This window comes from Dermacentor albipictus, chromosome 9 (genome assembly GCF_038994185.2).
Source record: "Dermacentor albipictus isolate Rhodes 1998 colony chromosome 9, USDA_Dalb.pri_finalv2, whole genome shotgun sequence".
Classification (NCBI taxonomy): Eukaryota; Metazoa; Arthropoda; class Arachnida; order Ixodida; family Ixodidae; genus Dermacentor; species Dermacentor albipictus.
The window spans coordinates 125,930,490-125,955,777 of NC_091829.1; the positions used below are offsets into that span (position 1 = coordinate 125,930,490).

Consider the following 25,288-nt stretch of genomic DNA (forward strand, 5'->3'; position numbering starts at 1 on the left):
TAACGAGCTTTTGAGGAAAGCGTTCTCGGTGGTAGCAAGGGTGACCTATTGCCGCAACTGAAACATTATAGACATGTTAGTGCACGCAAAAGTCAGCCAACATCCTTACCTCCTAATAAAAGCATGTTGTCGGCACAGGTGCAAAGCCTGCAGGACCCTTCAAAGTGACACTAAAAGGAAACGCACCACAAATAGTTATACACACGAAGTGAAGACTAGCTTTACTTATACTAGTTCCGGTGTGAATTATAAGCTTGAATCTTCCTTCTTAAAGAAACAATATGTCAATAAAACGGGTCAACCAATGAACGTCAGGGGAAACGGCCATCTGCGGACACAGCAAAATTGCTTCCCGAAGCCGTCGACGGACATTTCAACCAACCAGGTCATTTTTCGATGAGCCTAAACTTAAGATTCTACAGTCAAGTTTCCGTTCTGCGCGAGACAGGAAATACAGAGAATCGCACCCCATGTATAATTTCAACACATTGTAACGAATAGGAATAAAGGTTTCAAAGGAAGGTTTAGAACCTATTAGCCATGCTAAGTTTCTAGCTATGCGCAACATCACTTAATTTATTTTTTCATTAGGTTGCTCAGCGTGTTTTTTCTTCTTTCTTTCCCTTCCATTGTTCGTTTTTCATTGAATAATATATTTAATTCATTTTAGCATTTTTGCCATAAGCATCATTTTCTGCGCTTCTCTTTCAAAGAGATGACAGCTCACTGACCTCCAGTGGAGCACATAATCCCCCCGCCCCCCTGCCATGGTGCAGGCCCCTTCAACGAAAGAACACACGGCCTGCTGACACACGGCCGCGTCACCGGCTGACACTGTGCTACTTCACATTCCTCCACAGACGTTGAACAGCCCACCTTTGTTTTCAATTCTACACCCTCGCCGCTAACCGCCCTCAGTCGTTGCCTCGCCCACCCACCCGCCCTGGTTTCTCTCCCTTTTAGAAGACCCCTCCCTCTATATACTGTGCCGAGGAAAGCATATGTCGCCTTTGGAAAGTCAACTTCTTGAAACGTTGGCTGCCGCTTTTGGCTGGTTCTTGTTCTGCTCACCATCGTGAATTCCCGTCTCCAGCCTTCCCCGTGTTTTCCCTGGATGACTGTTTAAGTGTTCCAGTTAGAGAAATTGCTTCATACGGGATATAAGACAGCCCACACAGAACAGCAGGACAGAGAGATTAAATGAATCACATCACCCTAAGGGTGTGTGTGATTATACGTGCCCGAGCATGTCCTTTTTTTACGTAGCCGTGTCATATAAGCTAGAGGCATTACTAACTCGCTTAAGTCGCAATTATATTGATCAATTCGAGAGCATAGACTCACACTGTGATGTCCCGTGCAGGATTCTGGCGCTCATCTCTCGGCGGCCAGTGGCGTCACTACGCGCACTGTCGGCACGGAAGCCAGCGAGCCGTACTGGGTGCTCGCCGTCGTTCTCCTTGCGGTGGTGCTCATTGTCACTCTGGCCGGAAGCTTCCCCTACGTGTCCAAGTAAGAGCGTTTGCCTCGTGTATTTCGTAAGAGAAATTCAAGCTTCACGAATCGCAGTGCCGTCCGTCCTTCCGCCAGTATGCCGGCGTTGGAATATATAAGACCACATATATCACAGATCCCGAGTCATCCACCTATTTTATTTCTTTCCTCTTCCTCCGCCTATTGATCCGCCCGCCCGTCCGTCCGTCCGTCCGTCCGTCCGTCCGTCCGTCCGTCCGTCCGTCCGTCCGTCTGTCTGTCTGTCTGTCTGTCTGTCTGTCTGTCTGTCTGTCTGTCTGTCTGTCTGTCTGCTCGTCCGTCCGTCCCTTGTCGGTCAGTCTATCTATGTGTCTGCCCATCTGTCTTGCTGCCTGTCTGTCCTCCTGACTCTCTGTCACTCTTTGTATGTCCGCCCACATGCCCCTCTTTCTGTCTTCCAGTTTGTCGGTCTCTCCGTCTCCTCTCGTGCTCTTGTCCATCTCCACTGGAAAGTTAACTTGTTAAAACGTTGGCTGCCGCTTTTCGGTGGTTCTTGTTCTGCTCATCATCGTGAATTTCCGTCTCCAGCCTTTCTGGTCTTTTCCCTGGATGACTGTTTAAGTGTTCAAGTTAGAGGATCCACTTGTCTTTGACACTGCTTCTCTATCCGTCTATGTCTGTCACTCTGTGTCTGTCCATTGGTCCATCCGCACGTATGTACGTCCGTCTGTCTTTCTGTCTATCGGTCTGTCGCTCCCTGTCTGTCTGGTTCTGTCGATCCGTCCATCCGTCCTTCCATCCGTCATCTGTCTGTATGTCTGTCTGCTTGTATTTCTGTCACTCCGTGTCTGAAGTCCATCCGCCCACATTTCCATCCGCCTGTCTTCCTGTCTGTCGGTATGTCTCTCCGTCTGTCTGTCTATCGGCCCGCCCGTCGGCCCGTTGTCTGCCTGTCGGTCGATCTGTCTGCCTGTCTACGTGCGTCCGTCGTCCATCTGTCTGTCTGCTGGTTCATTCGTTCGTTATCTACACATCTCTGTCCTTCCGTCCGCTGGCTGTCCAAGTGGAGTCATCTACCCACCGACGCTGCGCGCCATTCCAATACTAGCCACCTTAAGTCATTCATCGAAGACTTCCGACAAATGTAACAAGCCAACCCTCCTTTAATATCGCAACAGGGAGAACTTGAGGTATAAATCTGTCTCGCTGCCTTTCTGTCAGGCCATGTTTGTCCTCCTGTCCATACGCCCATATGCCAATCCGTCTGTCTTCCTGCCTGTCAGTTTGTCTCTCCGTCTTCACATTCATTCGTCTGTCTATCTGTAGGTCGGTCCGTCCATCCATCCGTCCATCCGTCCGTCCGTCCGGCCGCTGTCTTCATGTAGGTCTGTCTGTCTTTGCGTACGTTCGTCCATCTGTCTGTCGGTCTATTCGTCCGTGATCTGCCTACCGGCGTGTCTGTCTCTCTGGTGTCCGTCCAACTAGAATCATCAGCCCACCGACGCTGCGCACCACTCCAATCCTAACCACCTCAAGTCAATCATCGAAGACTTCACACAAGTGTAACAAGCCAACCCTTATGTGATAGGCCACAACAGGGTGCATTTGAGTTATCACGAAATAAGTAGAATGACGTACACATACTAAATAATATTGAAAGATGTAGTAGCACAAACATTAAGCGCAATAGCAACATTTAAATAAAATACGCATAAAAAATGCGATACAACGCCAATGCAGAGCTTTAACAAGGTTACTCAAGACACAAAGAGAAAGCAAGCCAGCGCATGTGAACATGAAAAAGCATTACAACAAAGAATAGATCAGACAAAATGCCCAAACTTGCGTCAAAACGTAAAACTCAACAATGAAAAAAATTACGGCAGGACTCACCTGACAATGACTATCGATGGCAATTCAACAGCAATCGAGCAAAATCGCAACATAACGTGCTCCTGAAGTTGCGTTTATTTAACAGGTGCAATTGTAATGCTGAGACTTTTGTTGCTTCGCCTATATGCCCCATGGTCTGCTATCTTCCAACTTTGGCACGACATTTACTTTCCAATGTCACCTATGGACATGGCGGCATGACGACGGTTTGACTCTGATGCAGTGACGATGGAATGAAGAAGAAGGAATGATACTGATAGGACTACAAAGGTGGTATAACGACAACTGCATGACGACAATGAGATGTCAGTCGTAAATAATGACGATGTTGTAACAACGTGACGACGGCGAAGACAGTGATGAACACTGTGACATAACTACGCCTGTATTGCGACGATGGCATGTCGAGGACTGCATAAAGACAAGCGGATGAGAAGCTGGAATGACAACGATGATACGACTACGGCGGCACGGCTACGGCGATATGACAAGGGATGCATGATAGCCTCTGTCTTACGGCAGTGAAATAGCTATGATGACGATTGCGGCCTAATCGCGACTGAGTGACTACATGATTACGATAGAACTACCAACAACAAACGCCATCGCAGGATCGGTGAAATAGGTATGAGCACGATGAACACAGCATGATGACATTGGCATGTTGACAACAGCATGACGACAAGTGTGTAGATAGCTCATGACGACGCCATGAGGAGTGCCTGATATTGATGCCACAATGATGACAATGTAAATGGCAGCGACAGCATCACAATGACACTATCCAAACAAGTGCAGTTTGACAGCTATATGGCGACGACGCAATGACGACGATTGCGTGATAACGGTGTGATGACAATGGTAAGATAGAGCGTGTATTTATCACAGTGGCATAGCTTTATCATGAAACATGCACGACATGTACGACGACGTTGGCGTGACGACCATGACACAAAGAAAGTCGCATGACGCAACTAGTTTGACGAAATGGCACGACCAAGACAACATGACGACGATGACGTGGCAACGGGTGCATGATAGCGACTGTCTGATGACGACGGTACGATAAGGGGTGGCATACCCGCGACTGAATGTCGACTCTTTTATTACGATGGAATGCGGAAAATAAAATTGACGTCGATGGAACGACGATGGTGGTGTTGCGAGGACAGGATGATGAGAAAGTTAGTGACGTTCGATTTCGTGAACACGGGTTACGCCGTGAACATTCAGTATGGACCCCCAGAACATTCACAGCGAGCACCACGGCGTCGAAGCACAAACGGAAAGGCCATGAACGCTGCCACGGGCGTTACATTGACTTCGACGGTGTAACGCCCGGTGTGCAACCGGGAAAGCAAATATTGTTACGCATGCAAAAAAAAGACGCAGCCAACATTCACAGTGAGCACAGCGGCGTCGAAGCACAAACTTGAATGGCGCGAACACCACGATTCTCTTCCACGCCACTAGGCGCCTATCACGACATAAACAAAGAGGAGATGCCCGTAAAGGCACAGCGAGCACCACGGCATCGAAGCACAAACAAAAAGAGTGCGAATACGGTGATTTTCTTCTTCACTTCCAGGTGCCTTCCTCCTCCGGCGATTGCTTCCCTCGCGGCTACGAATATAGTCTCACCAATTTCACAGATGGGCCATCTACGCTTACCTATAAAGTGGGATCACGTTACTGAAGTGGTGACAGTGATAAAATGGCAGCATGACGACGGCTGTGTGGCGACGATGACGTGTTGACGGCATGACGAGTGTCATATGACAAAGCTGGAATGACGACGATGCAGTGAACACGGTGGCATCAAGACCATGAGCCCTACCTAGTGGCCCAAGCAATTAGACTACTTAAAGCACTGGGTTGGAGTAGAATGCATGACGACGACAGCATGACGACAGCAGATCACACCGCTGGAATGGCGACGATTTACCCATCACGATTATAACAGGATGGTGGTGGGACAATGAATGCATGACGACAGTGTGGCAACGATGGTGTTTCGACGACGAAATGAAGAGAGTCGGATTACAATGCTGGAATGATGACGATGGAACAGCCCGGACAGCATCGCTACCTGGTGGCCAAACAAGTACACAACTTGGGCCACTGGGTCAGTGTAAGAGCACAGACAGACAGACAGGCAGACGGACGGACGGACGGACGGACGGACGGACGGACGGACAGACAGACAGACAGACAGACAGACAGACAGACAGACAGACAAACAGACAGACAGACAGACAGACAGACAGACAGACAGACAGACAGACAGACAGACAGACAGACAGACAGACGGACGGACGGACGGACGGACGGACGGACGGACGGACGGACGGACGGACGGACAGGCTCGGAAGTACTGAAGTAGGCAAGGAATGCTACTCTTAATAAAATAAGGACAGGGAACAGACTTGAAAGTTGAAGGACTGTCACCGTGTCAGCGCAAGCAAATTTCAGTACATGAAAGATTAGTAAATATGTAATTGTTCCCACAATCAATGATCGAGTTTCAAAGCTTGATGCTGAACTGCAGAGTTGATATGATTTGCGTATCGATAAATGCTACACTGAACTCAAATCTATCTATCACAGGACGTCCCGTCAGCAGTGCAAGGCTCGCGCGTGCCGCCAGCTCTCCGCCGTCCTCCAGGAGAGCCTCGACCTGAGCGTCCGCGCCTGCGACAACTTCTACCGGCACATCTGCAATGGCTGGGTGGCCAATGCTGAAAGGGTGAGTTGTTGTGTTTGGTTCTATTTAGTATATTTGTCAATATTGTTGACACGTGTACTTATTTATTCTTTCCTCGGGAACTGCATTTCATCCAATAACAATTTCGACGTCACTCAGTGACAAGATGCGCCCGCATGATTGGTACTTACAGGCATGTATGTTATGGATGGTTCTATCCGTTGTCTACTATCACTGAATCTTCTGTATTCTCATGGCATGCACGCCGCTAATTGTGCAGTACTTTCTAGAAGACACGCGGGCACCAGCAATTACTTTGGAACCTTCGATGACTCGTGTATAAAAGCCGACGGACTTGACCTGAAGATTATATTCCGACGATTGGCGATTGTCTTTGCCGCTATCGTTGTGCTTTGAGTTTATTTGCTTTTGTGGGTACAGGTTCGCCCAATAAATGGCTAAGTTATTCGTACTTTTCTTCTGTTGTGGGAGTTCTTGTCGTGGAGGTGCTTGTGCGCTCATAACCGGATGCCCCCGCAAAACCACGATCCAAGCCCGCAACACGTAGACCATGGCAACTTCGCCTTGGGCCATCGAGCAAGATGCAGACAACAAACCCTGCCCGCGGACCACGGACTGCTGCCTGAGATAACCAAGACGATCGTGGTCAAGCAAACAACCCTATGGCAGCCCCAGCGTCTCCCATCATGCTGCAACAGCCCAAGTAGCCACCGACCTTCCGTGGCTTATCGTTTGAAGACATGAAAAACTAGCTGGAGACATTCAACAACTGGAGCTCCAATGGCAACCTACGCCTTGCTTACTTCAGCTTGGAAGACAATGCCAGAATTTGAGAATCATGAGTCCATGCTCACAACGTGAACTTCAGCACCTTCATGAGCGTCGTCCACAAAGAGCCAGTTGCAGCGATACTGGAATCCCATGTGTAACTCTCAAACGAGAACGCTGCAATCTACAGAGAAGAAATAATTCGCCTGTTCAGCCATGCCGACCCATACATGTCTGAGGACCAGAAAATTAGCTTGCCGATGCGTGGCGTGAAGCAAGAACTTCTCAGCGGATTGTTTCGCTATTCACCCAAGACCGTCTCCATATTGTTAACGAAAGCCACGAGCATCTAGAAGAAGCTGAAAATTCGCACCCAGCAATACAACCAACCGGTGCTCTCGCCGAAGAGCGAAATTTAAGTACAAGCCTTCGATGAACTCCGACAGACCATCAGAGTTGTTCTACGCAAAGAACTGCGCTAGATGTTCAATTCATCGCAGCCTCAAGTGGGTTCAAGTCAAGACGTCGTAAGAGAGGAGAACCAACAGCCACTCGGGGTCGCTCAACCGCCGCAGCCTCCCCGAACGCGGTGACTTATGCCACCGTAGCGCACCGTCACTTCCCTTCTCCGCGCCCACGCCGCGGTAACGCCACAAGTCTGTCTTCGACCGCCCCCGCCGCCAGCAAACTTACCCACCGCCTCGTGCAGCGACGTGTGGCGAGCCTCCAACCTCCGTCCACTCTGCTATCACTCTGGAGAGGCCGGCCATGTCTACCGTCGATACTCATACCATGACTTGCGAGTGAGGGTTCGCCGTCAACGCGCCGTTCCCGCAGCAAGGTCAATGGCCTCGTTACGTCGCCGACTGCCTCACCGCCACTTAGCGGAGTTCAAACGAGCGTCACGTGCAACGTCATCAGGCCGCTACCTGTCCCCGCAACGCACACCATATACTGGCCCCGCCTTGGGGGCATTCTGGGAGCCCATATTCGGAAAACTAAAAGCAGCAACCGATGCAGTAGCGGTTGCTGTTCTCCTAACTGACGAAGATCCTCCGCCGCCATCGAAGACGGAGAAAAGCCTGTCACATCGACACATCGACGAGCCACCACCATTCCGGCGAAACATGTTAGCACATAGTAGGCCGCAAAAAGAACACCGCGCGACGTTCCATCGATAGGGCAATGCGGCACAGCCATGATCCGACGCCAAGACGAAATGCAAAGCAAGACAAACAACCACTAACCTCGACGTACTTCCCGACTGCCTCGAATTGACCGCTTTAGTGGACACAGAAGCCGACTACTCCGTCATGAGGAGACCCCTAGTCGCCCAGTTGAAAAAAGACTGTATGAGAAGGCCATCATATTCGGACAGCTGGAAAACGCCTAATAACCCCGAACAGAATCTGCACGGCCAGAATTACCGTTCATGAGTAAACGTACACTGCCACCTTCATCTTCCTCCAACAGTGCTCATAAGACCTGATTCTCCGCATGGACTTCCGGAACCATCAAGGCACAATCATCGACCTGAAATCGAAGTGGACAAGTCTATTTGAAAATGACACGATTCCGTCAGAGAGCTCTCGCACTCACCATGACTTGAATGTGCTCAAAGAGAAAGTGGCCATTCCGTGTCTCTCCAGCATTGTCATTGCCGTCGGCACCGATACACCTGACGACGTAGAATGCGTCATCGAAGGCGACCAACGTCTACTGCTACATCGTGAAATGTGCGTCGCAAGCGGGATCGCTCGACTGCACGGAGGAAAAACGAAAGTGATGCAAGCTCACTTCAGCTAGGAGTTCAAGCACGTCAACAAGGCCACAACGACCGCATACCGCATGTAAATTGTGTAAATCAGCAAGATGTTTGCTCTCTCGTATTCTGGTGATTCTTCCTCGACAAACATAGTTCTGGTTCGGCCAAGCCTCCCCATGCCCCAAGCCTCCCCATGAGTAAGCAACAGCTCATAAGTCTTCTACCGCAATACAAAGACTGCTTTTATATATCATTCATGATTCTCCAAACACTAGTTGCAAAGTATCGCATTATAACCGTGGAATGCGCTCAACACTTCGGGTAGATCCCATGTTTATTTCATGTAGTTTAAGTTCTTGTGTAGCTTTCATGTTTGTGTCCGCTCCCCCCCCCCCCCCACGCTATGTAATACCCTCGCATGAGCGCCCTTAGGGGTAACGTAAATAAATAAATAAATAAATAAATAAATAAATAAATAAACACTTCGGATAGATCCCAAACCGAGTGTCGACGCGAGAATAAAAAGCAATAATTCGACGAAATGTTACGCCATGCAGCCGTTGAAAAGTCCCTGGATGTCTTCTGCGGTTTCAATCAATCAATCAATCAATCAATCAGTCAGTCAGTCAGTCAATCAATCAATCCACTAAGTTTTATTTTCGCCGCCGACAATACATTGTTACTGTGAAAATAGGGGGCCAGAGAAAAAAGCTGCATCTGTGCAGCTTCACGAAGCTCTAGCCACCCGTACAGCAGTAGTGACACGACAATTTGTTATCTGGATTCAGTTACATAAGCATATCAGGAAACAAAGAAACGAGACAATTTCATCACAAATGACAATTACAAGAACAATTAGAAGTATAAGCAGTGTCAACACAGTCAAGCAAACAGGTCAAAAAAGCTTTGTTAGTAAGGGTCACAACGTCAACATTTTTCCAACAATCTACGCTTTTGCGTCGATTGTTGCCGCTTGAACAAAATTGACACGTGTACTTATCTTTATCGGGCGACCACATTTCGCCGCCTAACAAATGTAATCGCACAGCGCGGGATGCGCCTGCATGTATCCGAAGTATCTGGAAATTTATCGATGCTTCTACCTGGCTGTCTGTTGTCGCCGAACCTTGTGTTATCTGATTTCATCACATGACGCGAATGGTGTAGAACTTTGTGGAAGGCTCGCGGGTCCGAACGATTAGTCTGGAACATTCGACGACTGCTGTATAAAAGCCGACGCGCTTGACCCGCTGATCAGATTTTCGATTATCGCCGACTGTGTTCGCCGCTCTCGTTGTGCTTTAAGTGTAGCCTGTTTTGTGGGCACAGATTCGCCCAATGGGCAACCAGCGCTGAAGCTTCGCGTACCGACAGCAGCGCCGTAACACACAGCCTAGCGAGCGGTAGACACAGTTTCCAGTAGCACACGCAGTGATTTCGTGTCAGCAAATTCACCGATTGTCTTGAGTCACACTTTTCACGGCTCCTCAAACGGCAGGGAACCGACGTGCTAGGACGTAGCAGCGCATGCGCTTTGCGCAGCGCGCATGGCCATGGACAGAACTTGGCTGGCCGCATCGGGCTAGGCAAACATTGATACAGGCGCACGTTTCTTATCGTTCAATATGTCGTGCCATCTTCGTAGCCTCCCTATCGGACGGTTTCAGCATATTTTAGTTACACATGAAAAATGTCGTAGCGCCTCCTGGCCAGCGCTGGTTCCCCATAAAAGCTAGTTTTTGCCTTTCACAGTATTGCTACTGTGTTCTTTGATGTCACGACCACGTGTGAGCTGGTGGAGGTGCTTTGTGTTCGCGTACCGGACGCCCCCACAAAGCCGTGACCGAAGCCCTCACGCGGAAGACACCAACGTCGCCAAGAACCAGCTAGGTAGCCGCAGGCTGCAAGGACTGCCCTCGGGGCACGGACTTTTGCCTGAGACGACTAGGAAGATTGCCACCAAGTCCAACCGAATGGCAGCCCCAGCGTCTCTCGTCGCGCTACAGCAGCCCAGGGAGCCTCCGACGTTCCGCGGATCAACTTTCGAGGACCGGGAAAGCTGGCTTGAGAGAGTCGCTACGTTTAACAACTGGAACAGTGACGTCAAACTGCGATATGTCTTCTTCGCATTGGAAGACGCGGCCAGGACGTGGTTCGAGAATCGAGAAGCCACTTTAGCGACCTGGGACCTTTTCAGTAGCAGCTTCCTGCACACATTTACAAGCGTCGTGCGAAAAGAGCGAGCCGAAGCTCTACTGGAGACCAGAGTGGAACTGCCGAATGAGACGATTGCGATCTTCACTGAGGAAATGAGCCATCTGTTCCGCCACGCCGACCCAGAAATGTCCGAGGAGAAGAAAGTCCGCCTGCTGATGCTTGCCGTGAAGGGGGAACTTTTTGCCGGAAGGGTACGAAACCCACCGAAGACCATCGACGAGCTTCTTAGCGAGGCCACCAGCCTCGAGAAGACACTCGAGATGCGGAACGGGCAATTAGACCACCGCACGAACTCGAAAAACTACGCCGGAGTTCAGTCACTGGCCACCGACGACCTAAGCGAGACAATCCGTGCTGTCGTGCGGGAGGAGCTACAAAAGCTGTTCCCATCATCATAGCCTCAAGTGGCTTCGATTGCCGACGCCATGCATGAGGAGCTCCAACAACAACTTGGAGTAGCCCCTGAATCGCCGCAGCCTGAGCCGCAAGCGATGACCTACGCCGCCGTCGCACGGTGTCAAAGTTCCCCTCCACGACCACGCCAGGGCCCTGTCACGCGGCAGATTCGTCGTCAGCTGCGGCCGCCGCCAGCGCGAACGCCCGCCGTCCAGCGCACCTACGCAAGGAAGACGGACATTTGGTGCGCTCCTGACCACCGCTCGCTCTGCTACCACTGCGGAGAAGCGGGTCACGTCTACCGACGATGTCCATACCGAGAGATGGGACTGCGAGATTTCGCCGTGAACGCTCCGCGCCTGCAGCAAGGTGAACGCCCCCGCGATATCGCCGACTACCTCGCCGCTACTCAATGCAGCTCTCGACGACCGTCGCGTTCGCCATCACCAGGCCGCTACCTGTCGCCGCAGCGCCGACCATACACTGGCCCAGCCCGGGGCCGGTCAGCGAGCCCATATCCGGAAAACTAAAAGCAGGAACCGATGAAGGTGCGGTTGCTGTTCGTCGAACTGACGAAGATCCTCCGCCGCCGACGAAGACGCCGAAAAAACTACCTCGACGACATAACGACACGCCACCCTCCCGACGAAATCAGGAAGCCAAGACTACACTGACGAAAGACGAATTGACGACGCGACGTTCCAACTTCAGTTCAACACAACGCAGCCGTGATCCGACGCCAAGACCTAACTGTAACGCAAGACAAAGAACCATGGACTTTGACGTGCTTCTCGATGGCCACGCAGTCACCGCCTTAGTAGACACAGGAGCCGATTACTCCGTCATGAGTGGACCCATCGCCGTCCAGTTGAGGAAAGTTAAGACTGCATGGGAAGGCCCTCAAATTCGGACCGCTGGAGGACACCTGATTACGCCGACTGGGATCTGCACGGCAACAATTACCGTTCATGACCAGACTTACCCTTCCACCTTCGTTATCCTCCAACGGTGTTCACGAGACGTAATTCTCGGCATGGTCTTCCTGAATCAACATGGCGCAGTCATCGACCTGAAGTCGAAGTCGATAACGCAGTCGCAAGATCAAGCGATACCGCCGGAGAGCCGTCGTAGTCACCACGCTTTGAGTGTGCTCGAAGATCAAGTGAGCATCCCGCCGCGCTTCAGCATTATTATTTCCGTCGGCACTGAAACACCCGCTGACGTAGAAGGCGGCATCGAGGGCGCCCAACATCTAATGCTCGACCGTGAAATTTTCTTCGCAAGAGGGATCGCTCGACTCCACGGAGGGCAAGTGGAAGTTATGCTAACCAACTTCAGACAAGAGTTCAAGCACATCAACAAGGGCACGACAATCGCAGACATCGAGGAAATTGTGGAAACCAGCAATGCCTTTGTCCTCTCTGATTCAGCCGCATCTACCCCGATAAGCATAGTCCCCGAACCAGACTTCGACGTGAATCCAAGTCTTCCTATGAGTAAGCAGCAGTAGATCAGAAGTCTTCTCCGGCAATACAAAGACTGCTTTTCGACGTCATTGACGATTCGACAAACACCAGTTGCAAAGCATCACATAATAACCGAAGAGAGCGCTCGCTCACTCCGCCAGAGCCCTTACCGAGTTTCGACGCGAGAACGTGAAGCTATTAGGCAACAAATCGACGAAATGCTGCGCGACGACATCATCCAGCCGTTCAAAAGCCCGTGGGTCTTTCCTGTAGTCCTGGTAAAGAAAAAGGACAGAACCCTACGCTTCTGCGTCGATTATCGTAGACTGAGCAAGATCACGAAGAAGGATGTGCACCCCCTTCCACGGATGGACGACGCATTGGATCGGCTCTGCAACGCTAAATACTTCTCGTCGATGGACCGCAAGTCTGGCTACTGGCAAAGAGAAGTCCACGAGACAGATCGCGAAAAGACTGCCTTCATCACGCCAGACGGCCTGTATGAGTTCAAGGTCTAGCCATTCTGACTGTGCTCGGCGCCTGCAACGTTTCAGCGTGTCATGGACACGGTGTTAGCCGGACTGAAGTGGCAGGCGTGCCTTGTTTACTTGGATGACGTCGTTGTTATCGCCGGAAATTTGGACGATCATCTTAGGCGGCTTGCGATAGTGTTAGAGGCCATTAAGTCATCAGGGCTAACTCTGAAGCCGGAAAAGTGCCGCTTCGCTTACGATGAGCTTTTGTTCCTAGGCCATGTCATCAGCAAATCAGGAGTACGCCCTGACTTACAGAAGACAGCTGCCATCACTACATTCCCGCAGCCAGCCGACAAGAAGGCCATGCGCAGATTCCTTGGCATGTGTGCCTACTATAGGCGCTTTGTCAAGGACTTTTCACGCATCGCGGAGCCGCTAACACATCTAACCAAATGCGATGTAGCATTCAAGTGGGAAACGCCGCAGGCCAAGGCATTTCAAGAACTCAAACGACGCATGCAGTCGCCGCCGGTACTTGCACACTTCGACGAGGACGCCGATACCAAAATCCACACTGACGCCAGTAGCCTAGGCCTTGGTGCCGTCCTAGTCCAGAGAAAAGAATGACTTGAAAGGGTGATATCGGATGGTAGCCCGTCGCTGTCAAAAGCGGAAACCAATTATTCTACGACAGAAAAGGAATGCCTCGCCATCATTTGGGCTACAGCTAAATTCCGCCCTTACCTCTATGGCAGGCCATTCAAAGTCATCAGTGACCATCACGCGTTGTGTTGGCTAGCTAACTTAAAGGACCCGTCAGGACGGCTGGCACGGTGGAGCCTCAGACTGCAAGAATATGACGTCACGGTAATATACAAGTGCGGAAGCAAACACTCCAACGCCGACTGCTTATCGCGCGCCCCCATCGATCCCCCGCCGCAAGACGACGAGGATGACGACGCCTTCCTTAAGACAATAAGTGCGGAAGACTTCACTGAACAGCAACGAGCAGACCCGGAGCTAAAAGGCCTCGTTGAGCATTTGGAAGGGAACAGCGACGTTGTCCCTAGGGCATTTATGCGCGGGTTGTCTTCGTTCACACTACAAAACAACCTGCTCGTGAAGAAGAACTTCTCACCAGTCCGCGCCAGCTACCTTCTTGTTGTACCGTCAGCGCTGCGTCCAGAAATACTACACGCCCTACACCACGATCCAACCGCTGGGCACCTCGGATTCTCCCGGACGCTGTCGAGAATACAGGAAAGGTATTACTGGCCGCGTCTGACCGCCGAAGTCGCCCTTTACCTCTATACATGCCGAGACTGTCAACGACGCAAGACACCACGGACAAGGCCAGCAGGATTACTACAGCCGATCGAACCTCCTCGCCGACCATTCCAGCAGATTGGGATGGATTTGTTGTGGCCGTTTCCGATGTCAACATCCGGGAATAAGTGGATCGTCGTGGCGAAGGACTATCTATCCCGCTTTGCTGAAACTAAAGCTCTAGCAAAAGGCAGCGAAGCCGAAGTGGCGAAATTTTTCGTCGAGAACATCCTGCTGCGACATGGTGCCCCAGAAGTCCTCATCACCGACAGAGGAACGGCTTTTACAGCAGAGCTCACCCAAGCCATTCTGCAGTACAGCCAGACAAGCCACAGGTGGACAACTGCCTACCACCCGCAGAAGAATGGTCTCACGGAGCGCCTGAGCAAGACCCTCGCCGACATGCTAGCAATGTACGTCGATGTCGAGCACAAGACGTGGGACGCGGTCCTGCCGTATGTAACCTTCGCTTACAACAGGGCGGTGCAAGAAACAACACAGAACACGCCGTTTAAGCAGGTTTACGGCAGGAATACGACGACGACGCTCGACGCCATGCTGCCCCACGTCACTGACGAAGAGAATGTTGACATCGCTAGCTATCTCCAGTGCGCCGATGAAGCCCGACAGCTCGCCCGCCTACGGATCAAGAACCAGCAGCGTACAGACAGCCGACGCTACAACCTCCAACGACGCTTCGTCGAGTACCAGCCCGGTGACCGTGTTTGGGTTTGGACACCGATACGCCGTCGAGGACTGAGTGAGAAACTATTGCGCCGCTATTTTGGACCCTAAAAGGTCAGTCGACGTATTGGCGCACTGGACTATGAGGTCGTCCCAGGCGGAATTTCGCATTCACAGCGGCGGCGCGCACGATCTGAAGTGGTCCACGTGGTGCGTCCGAAACCCTTTTGCGGATGCTGACGAACTTCCTTTTTTTGTTTTCTTTGCTACGGGTGTTTTCCTTTATTACTTGCATTTGTATGCAGCATCGGGTCGATGCTTTTTAAGAGGGGGGTATTGACACGTGTACTTATCTTTATCGGGCGACCACATTTCGCCGCCTAACCAATGTAATCGCACAACGCGGGATGCGCCTGCATGTATCCGAAGTTTCTGGAATGTTGTCGATGCTTCTACCCGGCTGTCTGTTGTCGCCGAACCTTGTGTTATCTGATTTCATCACATGACGCGAATGGTGTAGAACTTTGTGGAAGGCACGCAGGTTCGAACGATTAGTCTGGAACATTCGACGACTGCTGTATAAAAGCCGACGCGCTTGACCCGGTGATCAGATTTTCGATGATCGCCGACTGTGTTCGTCGCTCTCGTTGTGCTTTAAGTGTAGCCTGTTTTGTGGGCACAGGTTCACCCAATAAAAGCTAGTTTTTGCCTTTCACAGTATTGCTACTGTATTCTTTGACGTCCCGACTACGTGATAATATAAGAAAGAAAGATGTATACCCCTTCCCATGGACAGACGACACTTACACCGACTCTGCAAAGCTAAGTGTTTTTCGTCGATGAATCTCAAGACTACTTATTGGTAAATTGAGGTCGACGAAAGGGTTCGATAGAAGACCGCGTTTATCATAGAGAGGCGGCCTCTTCGAGTTCAAGGTTTTGCTATTCTGGCTTTTCCCTGCACCTGCAACCTTCCAGCGCCTGATGAAAATAGTCTTGGCAGGACTGAAGTGGCCGACTTGTTTCGTGGACTTGGATGACGTTCTACTCCTAGCCACGAATTTGGAAGATAACCTGAAGCGGCTTCCGAGAGCACTTGAGGCGATCAAGTGATCTGGAAGCACCCTGAAGCCGGAATAGTGCCGTTTCACTTGCGAATATCTTTTGCTCCTAGACCACGTCTAGAGTTCGTCCACCCGCAGAAGATAGCTGCCGTCGATAAGTTCCCGCGGCCCGCCAGCAAAAAAACTATGCGCAGATTCCTTGACCTGTGTGACTATTGCAGGCGCTTTGTAGGAGACATTGCAAGCATTGCGGCATCATTAAGTCATTTCACGAAGGCCGACGTCGACATTAAATGGGAAACACTGCAAGATGTCGCAATTGAGGAGCTGAAACAACGGCTGCAGTCACAGCCAGTGCTTTAACACTTCAATGAAGACGCTTAGACGGAAATCCACACCGACACAAGTAGCACAGGCCACGCAGCCGTGCTTGTTCAAAGTAAAAACATCGTTGAGAGCGTAATAGCGTACGCTAGCCGGTCACTCTCAAAAGCGGATGCGAATTATTCTATAACGGTATGGCAGGTGCCTCAAGGTGGTAATTGTTGTGTTGGCTGGAAAACTTGTATTGGCTTGTGTTGCCTATTGTTGCCTTGTGTTGCCTTGTAGCCTTGTGCTGGCTGGCAATCTTAAAGGGTCCTTCAGATCGCCTAGCACGATGGAGCCTCAGACTCTAGGTATTTGACATCACCGGGGTGTATAAGTCTGGGAAGAAACATTCTGACGCTGACTGATCACCAACAACTGGACAAGGCGCACGAGACTGTTTTCACGCATGCTCCGCCGTCGTGTAGAGGCTCGGTGTATGAGCCGGATTGCGTCCATTGCCTTTGTGGTAAGCTTGTTGATGCTCTCGTCGTTGCGGCCGCTCTTGTTGAGCAGCAGGCGCAGGACCCTGAACTTGGGAACTTCGGGGTGCGTTGTCCCGGTGCAGTCACAATCTTGATGTGGCCACACTCCCGAAGGGGAGCGCGCTTCCGTCCCGGTCGAAGCGGTGTGTGAACGAACAGCTCGGATTTGGCGGGCGAGCACATTAGGCCTGTGCCGTCAAGGTGCTGCTCGATGGCGATAATCGCCGCTTGCAGCTGTTGCTCAATACTGACGTCGTTCCGCAGGGCGCCCACAGGGTTATGTCGTCGGCGTAGATCGTATGCCGCACGCCGGTCCCCGCTACGCCCTCGCTACCCCGATCATGACGAGGTTACAGAGCAATGGCGAGATGACTGAACCCTGCGGAGTACCCGTACTGCCAAGCTTGTTCGGGGAGCTTTAGGGCTCCGGCGTGCAGTTCCACCATGCTGTTGGTCAAGAAGTCTTGAATATAATTGTAGCTCGTTACCCCCATGTTCAGTCTTGATACTTGTGCTAATATGGCTGAGTGTTGACTTTGATTACGAGAAAGCGTTTGATTCAGTCTAAACTTCAACACTCATGGAGGCATTACAGAATCAGGGTGTAGACGAGCCCTATGTAACAATACTGAAATATATCTATAATGGCCCCTATGCCCCCGTCGTCCTCCATATAGAAAGCAACAAAATCCCAATAAAGAAAGGCATCAGGCAGGGAGATACGATCTCTCTAATGCTATTCACCGCGTGTTTATAGCAGGTATTCAGAGACCTGGATTAGGAAAACTTGGGGATAAGAGTTAATGGAGAATACCTTAGAAACTTGCGATTCGTTGATGATATTACCTTGCTTAGTAACTCAGGTGACCAACTGCAATGCATGCTCACTGACCTGGAGAGGCAACGCAGAAGGGTGGGTCTAGAAATTAATCTGCAGAAAACTAACGTAATGTTTAACAGTCTCGGGGGAGAATAGAAGTTCACGATAGGTAGTGAGACATTGGAAATGGTAAGGGAATACATCTACTTAGGGCAGGTAGTGACCGCGGATCCAGATCATGAGACTGAAATAATCATAAGAACAAGAATGGGCTGCGGTGCGTTTGGCAGGCATTCTCAGATTATGAACAGCAGTTTGTCATTATCCCTTAAGAGAAAAGTGTACAACAGCACTGTCTTACCAGTACTCACCTAAGGGGCAGAAACGTGGAGGCTTACGAAAAGGGTTCTACTTAAATTGAGGACGACGCAACGAGCTATGGAAAGAAGAATGATAGATCAAACGTTAAGGAATAAGAAAAGAGCAGATTGGATGAGGGAACAAACACGAGTTAATGATATCTTAGTTGAAATCAAGAAAAGAAAATGGGCATGCGCAGAACCTGTAATGAAGAGGGGAGATAACCGATGGTCATTAGGGGTTACGTATTGGATTCCAGGGGAAGGGAAGCGTAGCTGGGTGTGGCGGAAAGTTAAGTGGGCGGATGAGACTGAGGAGTTTCCAGGGACATGGCCCCAATTAGTACATGACCGGGGTAGTTGGAGAAGTGTGCCCTGCAGTGGGCACAACTGGGCTAATGATGGTGATTATAATGCTGCTGCTGCTGCTGATGATGATGATGGCGCTATTGGCCTGCCACCGCAAGGCGAACTGGTCAGTAACGCCTTCCTATGAACAATAACTGCAGACGACTTTGCCTAAGAGCAACGAGCAGTCCTGGAGTTAAGAAGCCTTTTGGATTACTTAGAAGACAAGACCGAAGTTGTCTCTATGGTATTTCGGCGTGGACTATATTCACACAACGACGTACTCATAGAAACGAACATCTCACAGGTACGCGCAGACGACTTCGCTTAAGAGCAGCGAGCAGTCCCGAAATTAAGGAGCCTTGTGGAGTACCTAGATGACAAGACCATCTTTGTCCCTAGAGTATTTCGGCATGGGCTACCTTTATTTTCTTTACACAACGTCGGGTTAATAGAAAAGAACCTTTCACCAGTACGCGCGAACTACCCTCTCATTGTACCTGCTGCACTCCAGCCAGAAGTCCTGCACACCCTGCACGACGGTCAGACAGCCTGGAACCTCGGGTTTTGCTGTAGGATAGCAAGAATACAAGAGTACTATTGGCCGTACCCGACCACCGCCATCGCACATAACGTAAACACGTGATGGGACTGTCAGCGACCTTAAGACACCACCGACAAGGCCGGCGGGATTGCTACAGCCGATCAAGGCTCCTAGCGGACTATTTCGGCAAATTGGAATGTATTTTTGGGACATTTTCCGACGTAAATAACTGCAAATAAGTGGGTCATCGTGGCGACGAACTACCTCAACCCCTTCGCTGAAAGTAAAGCTCTGCCGAAAGGTTGTGCAGGCGAAGTGGCGAAATTCTTAGTGAAGAGCATCCTGCTGCGACACAGCACCCCAAAAGTCCTCAACAGCGACAGGGGAACGGCCTTTACAACAGAGCTCACCTAAGCTATCCTGCAGTATAACTAGACAGGTCACAAGAGGTGAAATGCTGCCTACCACCTGCACACAAATAGTGTTACGGAGCGGCTGAAGAAGACCCTCGCCGACATGCAATGAATTTACTTCGACGTTGAGCGCAAGACGTGTGATGACGTCCTGCCTTACGTAACCTTCACTTATTGACCCTTTTCGCGGAGCAGTTTGTTCTAGAAAAACGAGATGGTGCTTTCGGCGGCGCGTTGCATGTGGTCTCAGCGAAAGACCGGGAATACCAACCGTTACTGCTTCAACCTGGCTTGTGTGCGATCAGCTGTCAGAAATACTATACAGTTTTCGCTAAGACACTGTGCTTCAGTCATGTTGGAACGAATCATGACGATTGAAGACCTGTGCATTGGTTGACTGCAAAAGTAGTGACTAGCATGTTAAGGAATGGGATTAAACCATCCTGCCACGGGGCGGACCACTGCTGCAACTGCTGTACGAGTTACCGGTACTTCTACATGCACGGCTTTCATCTACGATACAGAAATTTGCTCATCCGCCAGCGTTGTATCGCTAACCTTCAAAGGAAGGGCTGCAGCCCCGGAACGTCGGCATGGGCGCGGGCTCTTCAGTAAACAATAAAAAACGGAGTAGTGCTGCCTCCTTTCATAGTAAGGTTCTCGCACGGTATCTATAAGCATCTAGCCCGACTGGCACAGAAATATGCCGCAATGCCACGGAAACTTGTCGCCATGTAAAGAATAAATGAATAGGCGCACACTTGAATATATGCGTACTATACGTACGCACAATAATTGACGGGCTACACCGATAGGGCACGAATGGTAGAAGCTGAATGTTTTCTGACGGTCCATAAAAGTAAGCGAGTTACTAGCTATAACACATATTTGCAACAATGTATTACAATGTACAAAACAGCTACGTTTCAAGCTTTGTGCGCAGCCAGAACAAATCTGCTGGAACCGTGAACACCCACGAGCGATTAGACAGAGAATAATCATATGTGACAGCACTGACAAACTTTACTGAGTCACAAACGCGATAAGCCGCTGACTCGAAGTATTTGCCCAAAGAAAGAACGAAGAGCGAAACAGGTAAATCATGATTGAATTCATGAGCGGAAACTATGGATAGCTTGGAATACGTACTAAAACCTGCTTTTAGAACAAGCACCATATACGCTGCTCGCACCGTTTTGACATAGCTTAAGCAGCTCTGGCAGCGTTTTTGAATGTTCTAAAGCTGTGACCAAACATTCATGTCGTCTGCCCAGTCACTGTCTACGATACCTCCTGAAATAGAGGTTCGCTAAGCCACACCAGCGTCAAAGACACGCATTGTAAACACGGATGCAACGGAGGCAGTTGAAGCCAACAATTGACGCGTCACTTCGTGACCAAAAATGGCAGTGCCTACGGGATCGCCGCGAAATGGGTCAATAACGTGGCAGAAAAAATGCAGATCACGCCGTTCAAGCTGGTTTACAGCAGGAACCCGACGACGACTCTCGACGCCATGCTGCGGCACGTCACTGACGAAGAGAATCTAGACGTCGACGCCTATCTCTAGCGCGCCAATGAAGCCCGGCAGTTCGCCCACCTGCGCGTCAAGAACCAGCAGAGGACCGACAGCCGGCACCCAAATCTGCGATGACGCTATTGTAAATACCAGCGCGGCGACCATATTTCCATCCTGGACTCTCTTTCGCTGATTTTTACGATGCTCAGTGGCATACCAACTATTTCTCGAAAGGGGCAGCAAAGCGCGAACGAGCTGATCTTTCTCTCTTTCCTCTCTCTCTCTCTTATATATATATATATATATATATATATATATATATATATATATATATATATATATATATATATATAGCGAATTACTATTGCAAAAAGTTGCAGTTTCGCCCAAGAGGTGCAGCATCGATTGCTATTGCAAATAGCAAAATAGTAGACATCCCTAATAAGTAAGGACATCAGTTTTACCGGCCGTATAAGCTTGTAAACACTCACTTAGTAACTAAATCACCAAGCATTTGTCAGTGCGCACAGGCAAACATGCACACAACGCGCTCAATGAAGCTTAGAACGACAGAAAGCTGAGCTAGTTGGAAAGGATTCATTATGCAAAATAGAAGTGAGGCGTGCAGACAGGACACAAGAGTAGAGAAGTGGACAACACGAACGCCGGCGTTCGCGTTGTCCACTTCTCTACTCTTGTGTCCTGTCTGCACGCCTCACTTCTATTTTGCGCTCAATGACCGCGGAAACTCGCTGTGAGAACGCTAGCGTGTGGAATTGCGGTAGCGGCAGCGAGCGAAGTGACCTTCGTGCCTTCTATCGCTTCAACGCAAACTGAGCCATGAGAACACCGCACGCACAAAGCTACGAGCCATCGGTCCACCTAGACTGTGCTCCCAAAGCTGATAACACTCAAGAGAAAGCCCGGGCGAACGCATGCGACCGCAGTTGCTGCCGAAGTACAACGCGCCCACAAGCTCCCGTCCCACTAGGTCTTTGCACGCGACGGATGATGGCGCGCTTCCTCCCCGCATTCCGCCCTTGCGCATGCGAGAGTGATCCGCGATCATAATCTATGCCTCGCACACTATCACCGGCACATACAGCATACGGCTCGCGGCGACGTTGTTATCGCCCATGGACTTCATACGGAACACAATGTCAACGGCAACGACGAGAACAAAAATGCGCCTGGAGTTACCATAGAATTGCCATCGGAAAAAAGAGTGAAAGAGTTTGGAAATGGTTCTATCAGTTATATATTGTAAGGGGGGTTTATTCGGCTCGTAGAACAGCAGCGACAAACTCAGCACCAGCAGGTAGGGCGCACCCAGTGAACGAACTGGGTACGTGCCACGCGATGGCAACGGGGCTTTTCAGCCTGCCGATCTTCTTCGTCACAATCACCCCCGGAATTGAAGAGTAGCCATCCTGGCGACCTAGGAAGAGGTGGGTGGATCGTAATACTGCTTCAGCCGGTCAATGTGTACAGTCTCTCGCCCCCGACGACGCAGATCGGAAGATGGCGATATGGGTTCGACCACGTGGCTAACTGGTGATGTTTGTGCAACCATGTGGTAGGGCCCGTAGTACTTTGGGAGGAGCTTGGACGAAAGGCCAGGAGCAGCAACAGGCGGGACCCAAGGCCACGCGAGTGAGTCGGCGGGGAAGGGGTGAGGGGGAGGATTGAGGTCATGGCGTTCTTTTTCGCGGCACTGTTGAGCAGACGTCAACGAACGGGCCAGTTGGCGGCATTTCTGGGCGTGCTGAGCAACCGTAGAAACAGGTGAGCATTCAGCAGGGTCCGACCGGTACGGGAGAACCGTATCAATGGTGCTGGAGGGATGGCGGCCGTAAAGCAGAAAAAATGGTGGGAATCCGGTAGTGGCTTGAGAGGCAGTGTTGTATGCGTAAGTGACGAACGGAAGTACAAGGTCCCAGTTGGAGTGGTCAGATGCAACATACATTGATAGCATGTCACCAAGAGTTCTGTTGAATCGTTCTGTTAAGCCATTGGTCTGTGGATGATAAGCAGTAGTAGTGCGGTGAATAATTCGGCATTCAGATAAGAGTGACTGCAGGACATCTGAGAGGAATACGCGGCCCGGATCGCTCAACAGTTCACGTGGTGCGCCATGGCGGAGAACGAAGTTGTTTAGAATGAACGAGGCGACGTCTTTTGCTGATGCGGCAGGCAAAGCGGCGGTTTCAGCATACCGTGTCAAATGATCTACGGCGACAACAATCCATCGGTTGCCAACGCCAGTAGATGGAAGAAGCCCATATATATCAATGCCGACACGGTCAAATGGCTGAGCTGGGCAGGGAAGTGGTTGGAGAGGTGCGGTGGAGAGATGCGGGACACATTTGCGTCGCTGGCAGGCAATGCAGGAACGTACTTATTTGTGGACGAAGGTGTACATCCCTCGCCAATAATATTATAGGCGAAGCCATGTGTAAGTTTCTGACACTCCGCGGTGACCACACTGCGGGTCAGAATGAAAAGTGCAGCAGACCTCTTGTCGTAGGTGGCGAGGCACTACCAAAAACCATTTGCGGCCGTCATTGTGGTAGTTGCGGCGGTATAAAAGTCCGTCCCGGATTGTGAAATGCTGCGCCTGTCGGCGTAGCGCTCGAGGTGCCGAAGTTGCCGGAGGATTGGACAAAAAGTCGAACATCATGACGATCCATGGGTCTTTTTGTTGCTCCGATGCCATGTCCAGGATGTCAAGTGGTTAGATGTCATGTCTGTCGGTGAAGTGCTGCTGTCTGAAGTAACTGGGGAGCGCGAGAGGGCATCGGTGTCGGCGTGTTTGCGTCCAGAGCGATAGACGACACGGATATCATATTCCTCAATTCGGAGGGCCCACCGAGTGAGGTGGCCTGACGGGTCTTTTAGGTTAGACAACCAGCAAAGAGCATGATTATCCGTCACCACGTCAAAGCGTCGACCGTAGAGATATGGACGAAATTTTTGAAGAGCCCATACGATAGCCAGGCACTCTTTTTCTGTTACTGAGTACTTGGCCTCAGGTTTCGTGAGGGCACGACTGGCATAGGCGACTACGTATTCAGCATTAGTGTTCTTGCGTTGTGCGAGCACGGCACCAAGGCCGACACCACTGGCGTCAGTGTGAAGTTCTGTAGGTGCGCTGGGATCAAAATGGCGCAAGATTGGCGGAGACGTGAGTAGGTGACGAAGAGTCGTAAAGGCACCATCAGAGGCTTCCGACCAAGCAGAAAGTTCATTGTCGCCTTGGAGAAGTTGGTTTAGTGGTGCGATCACAGTAGCAGAATTGCGAACGAAATGTCGAAAATAAGAGCATAGGCCAATGAAGCTGCGTAGTGCTTTCAAGTTAGTGGGCTTTGGAAATTCGGATATGGCGTGAAGTTTAGCAGGATCAGGAAGAATGCCTTCTTTGGAGACAACGTGGCCTCATATAGTCCGTTGTCGAGCTACAAATCGGCACTTTTTTAAATTTAGGCTGGAGACCAGCATTCCGGAGACAGGTCAAAACTTGATGTAAACGCCGAAGATGGGTCGGAAATTCAGGAGAAAAGACGACAACGTCGTCGAGGTAGCAGAGGCAAGTATGCCACTTTAGGCCGCGTAGGATGCCGTCCATCATGCGTTCGAAGGTGGCGGGCGCATTGCACAGACCGAACGGCATTACAGTGAATTCGTACAAGCCGTCTGGTGTTACAAACGCGGTTTTCGAACAGTCAGCGTCAGCCATGGGCACCTGCCAGTAGCCAGAGCGGAGATCTAAGGAGGAAAAAAACTCCGCTCCTTGCAAACAGTCAAGTGCGTCGTCAATACGTGGCAACGGGTATACATCCTTTCAGGTAATCTTATTAGGCCTTCGATCATCGGTGCAAAATCGTATGGTGCCGTATTTCTTTTTAACTAGGACGACTGGTGATGCCCAAGGACTACTAGAAGGCTGGATGACACCGTGATTGAGCATATCGTTCACCTGGTCATTGATAACGCGTCTTTCAGTCGCCGATACTCGGTAGGGACGCTGTCAAATTGGTGCATGGCTCCCCCCGCAGGGGCGTCTGCGCAAGCAGGCGTTCGGTGTGTTGCGACACCACGTACCCGAGCACACGAGGGTTGGACCCTCCCGCATGTAGCCGTGCGCGGCTCAGCCGTGTCTGGGGAAAAGGGGATCCTGGGGG

At 50.6% G+C, this 25,288-nt stretch overlaps 1 protein-coding gene across 1 annotated transcript in view; it reads left to right on the forward strand.

Annotated features, from left to right (window-relative positions):
* Window positions 1-25,288, forward strand: part of LOC135912179 (neprilysin-1-like) — a 200,675-nt gene that overhangs the window by 24,408 nt on the left and 150,979 nt on the right. Inside the window, exons 2-3 of the mRNA XM_065444559.2 lie at window positions 1,364-1,512; window positions 5,974-6,112. Coding sequence (XP_065300631.2) covers window positions 1,364-1,512; window positions 5,974-6,112 — 288 coding nt within the window. The remainder of the gene's footprint in view (window positions 1-1,363; window positions 1,513-5,973; window positions 6,113-25,288) is intronic.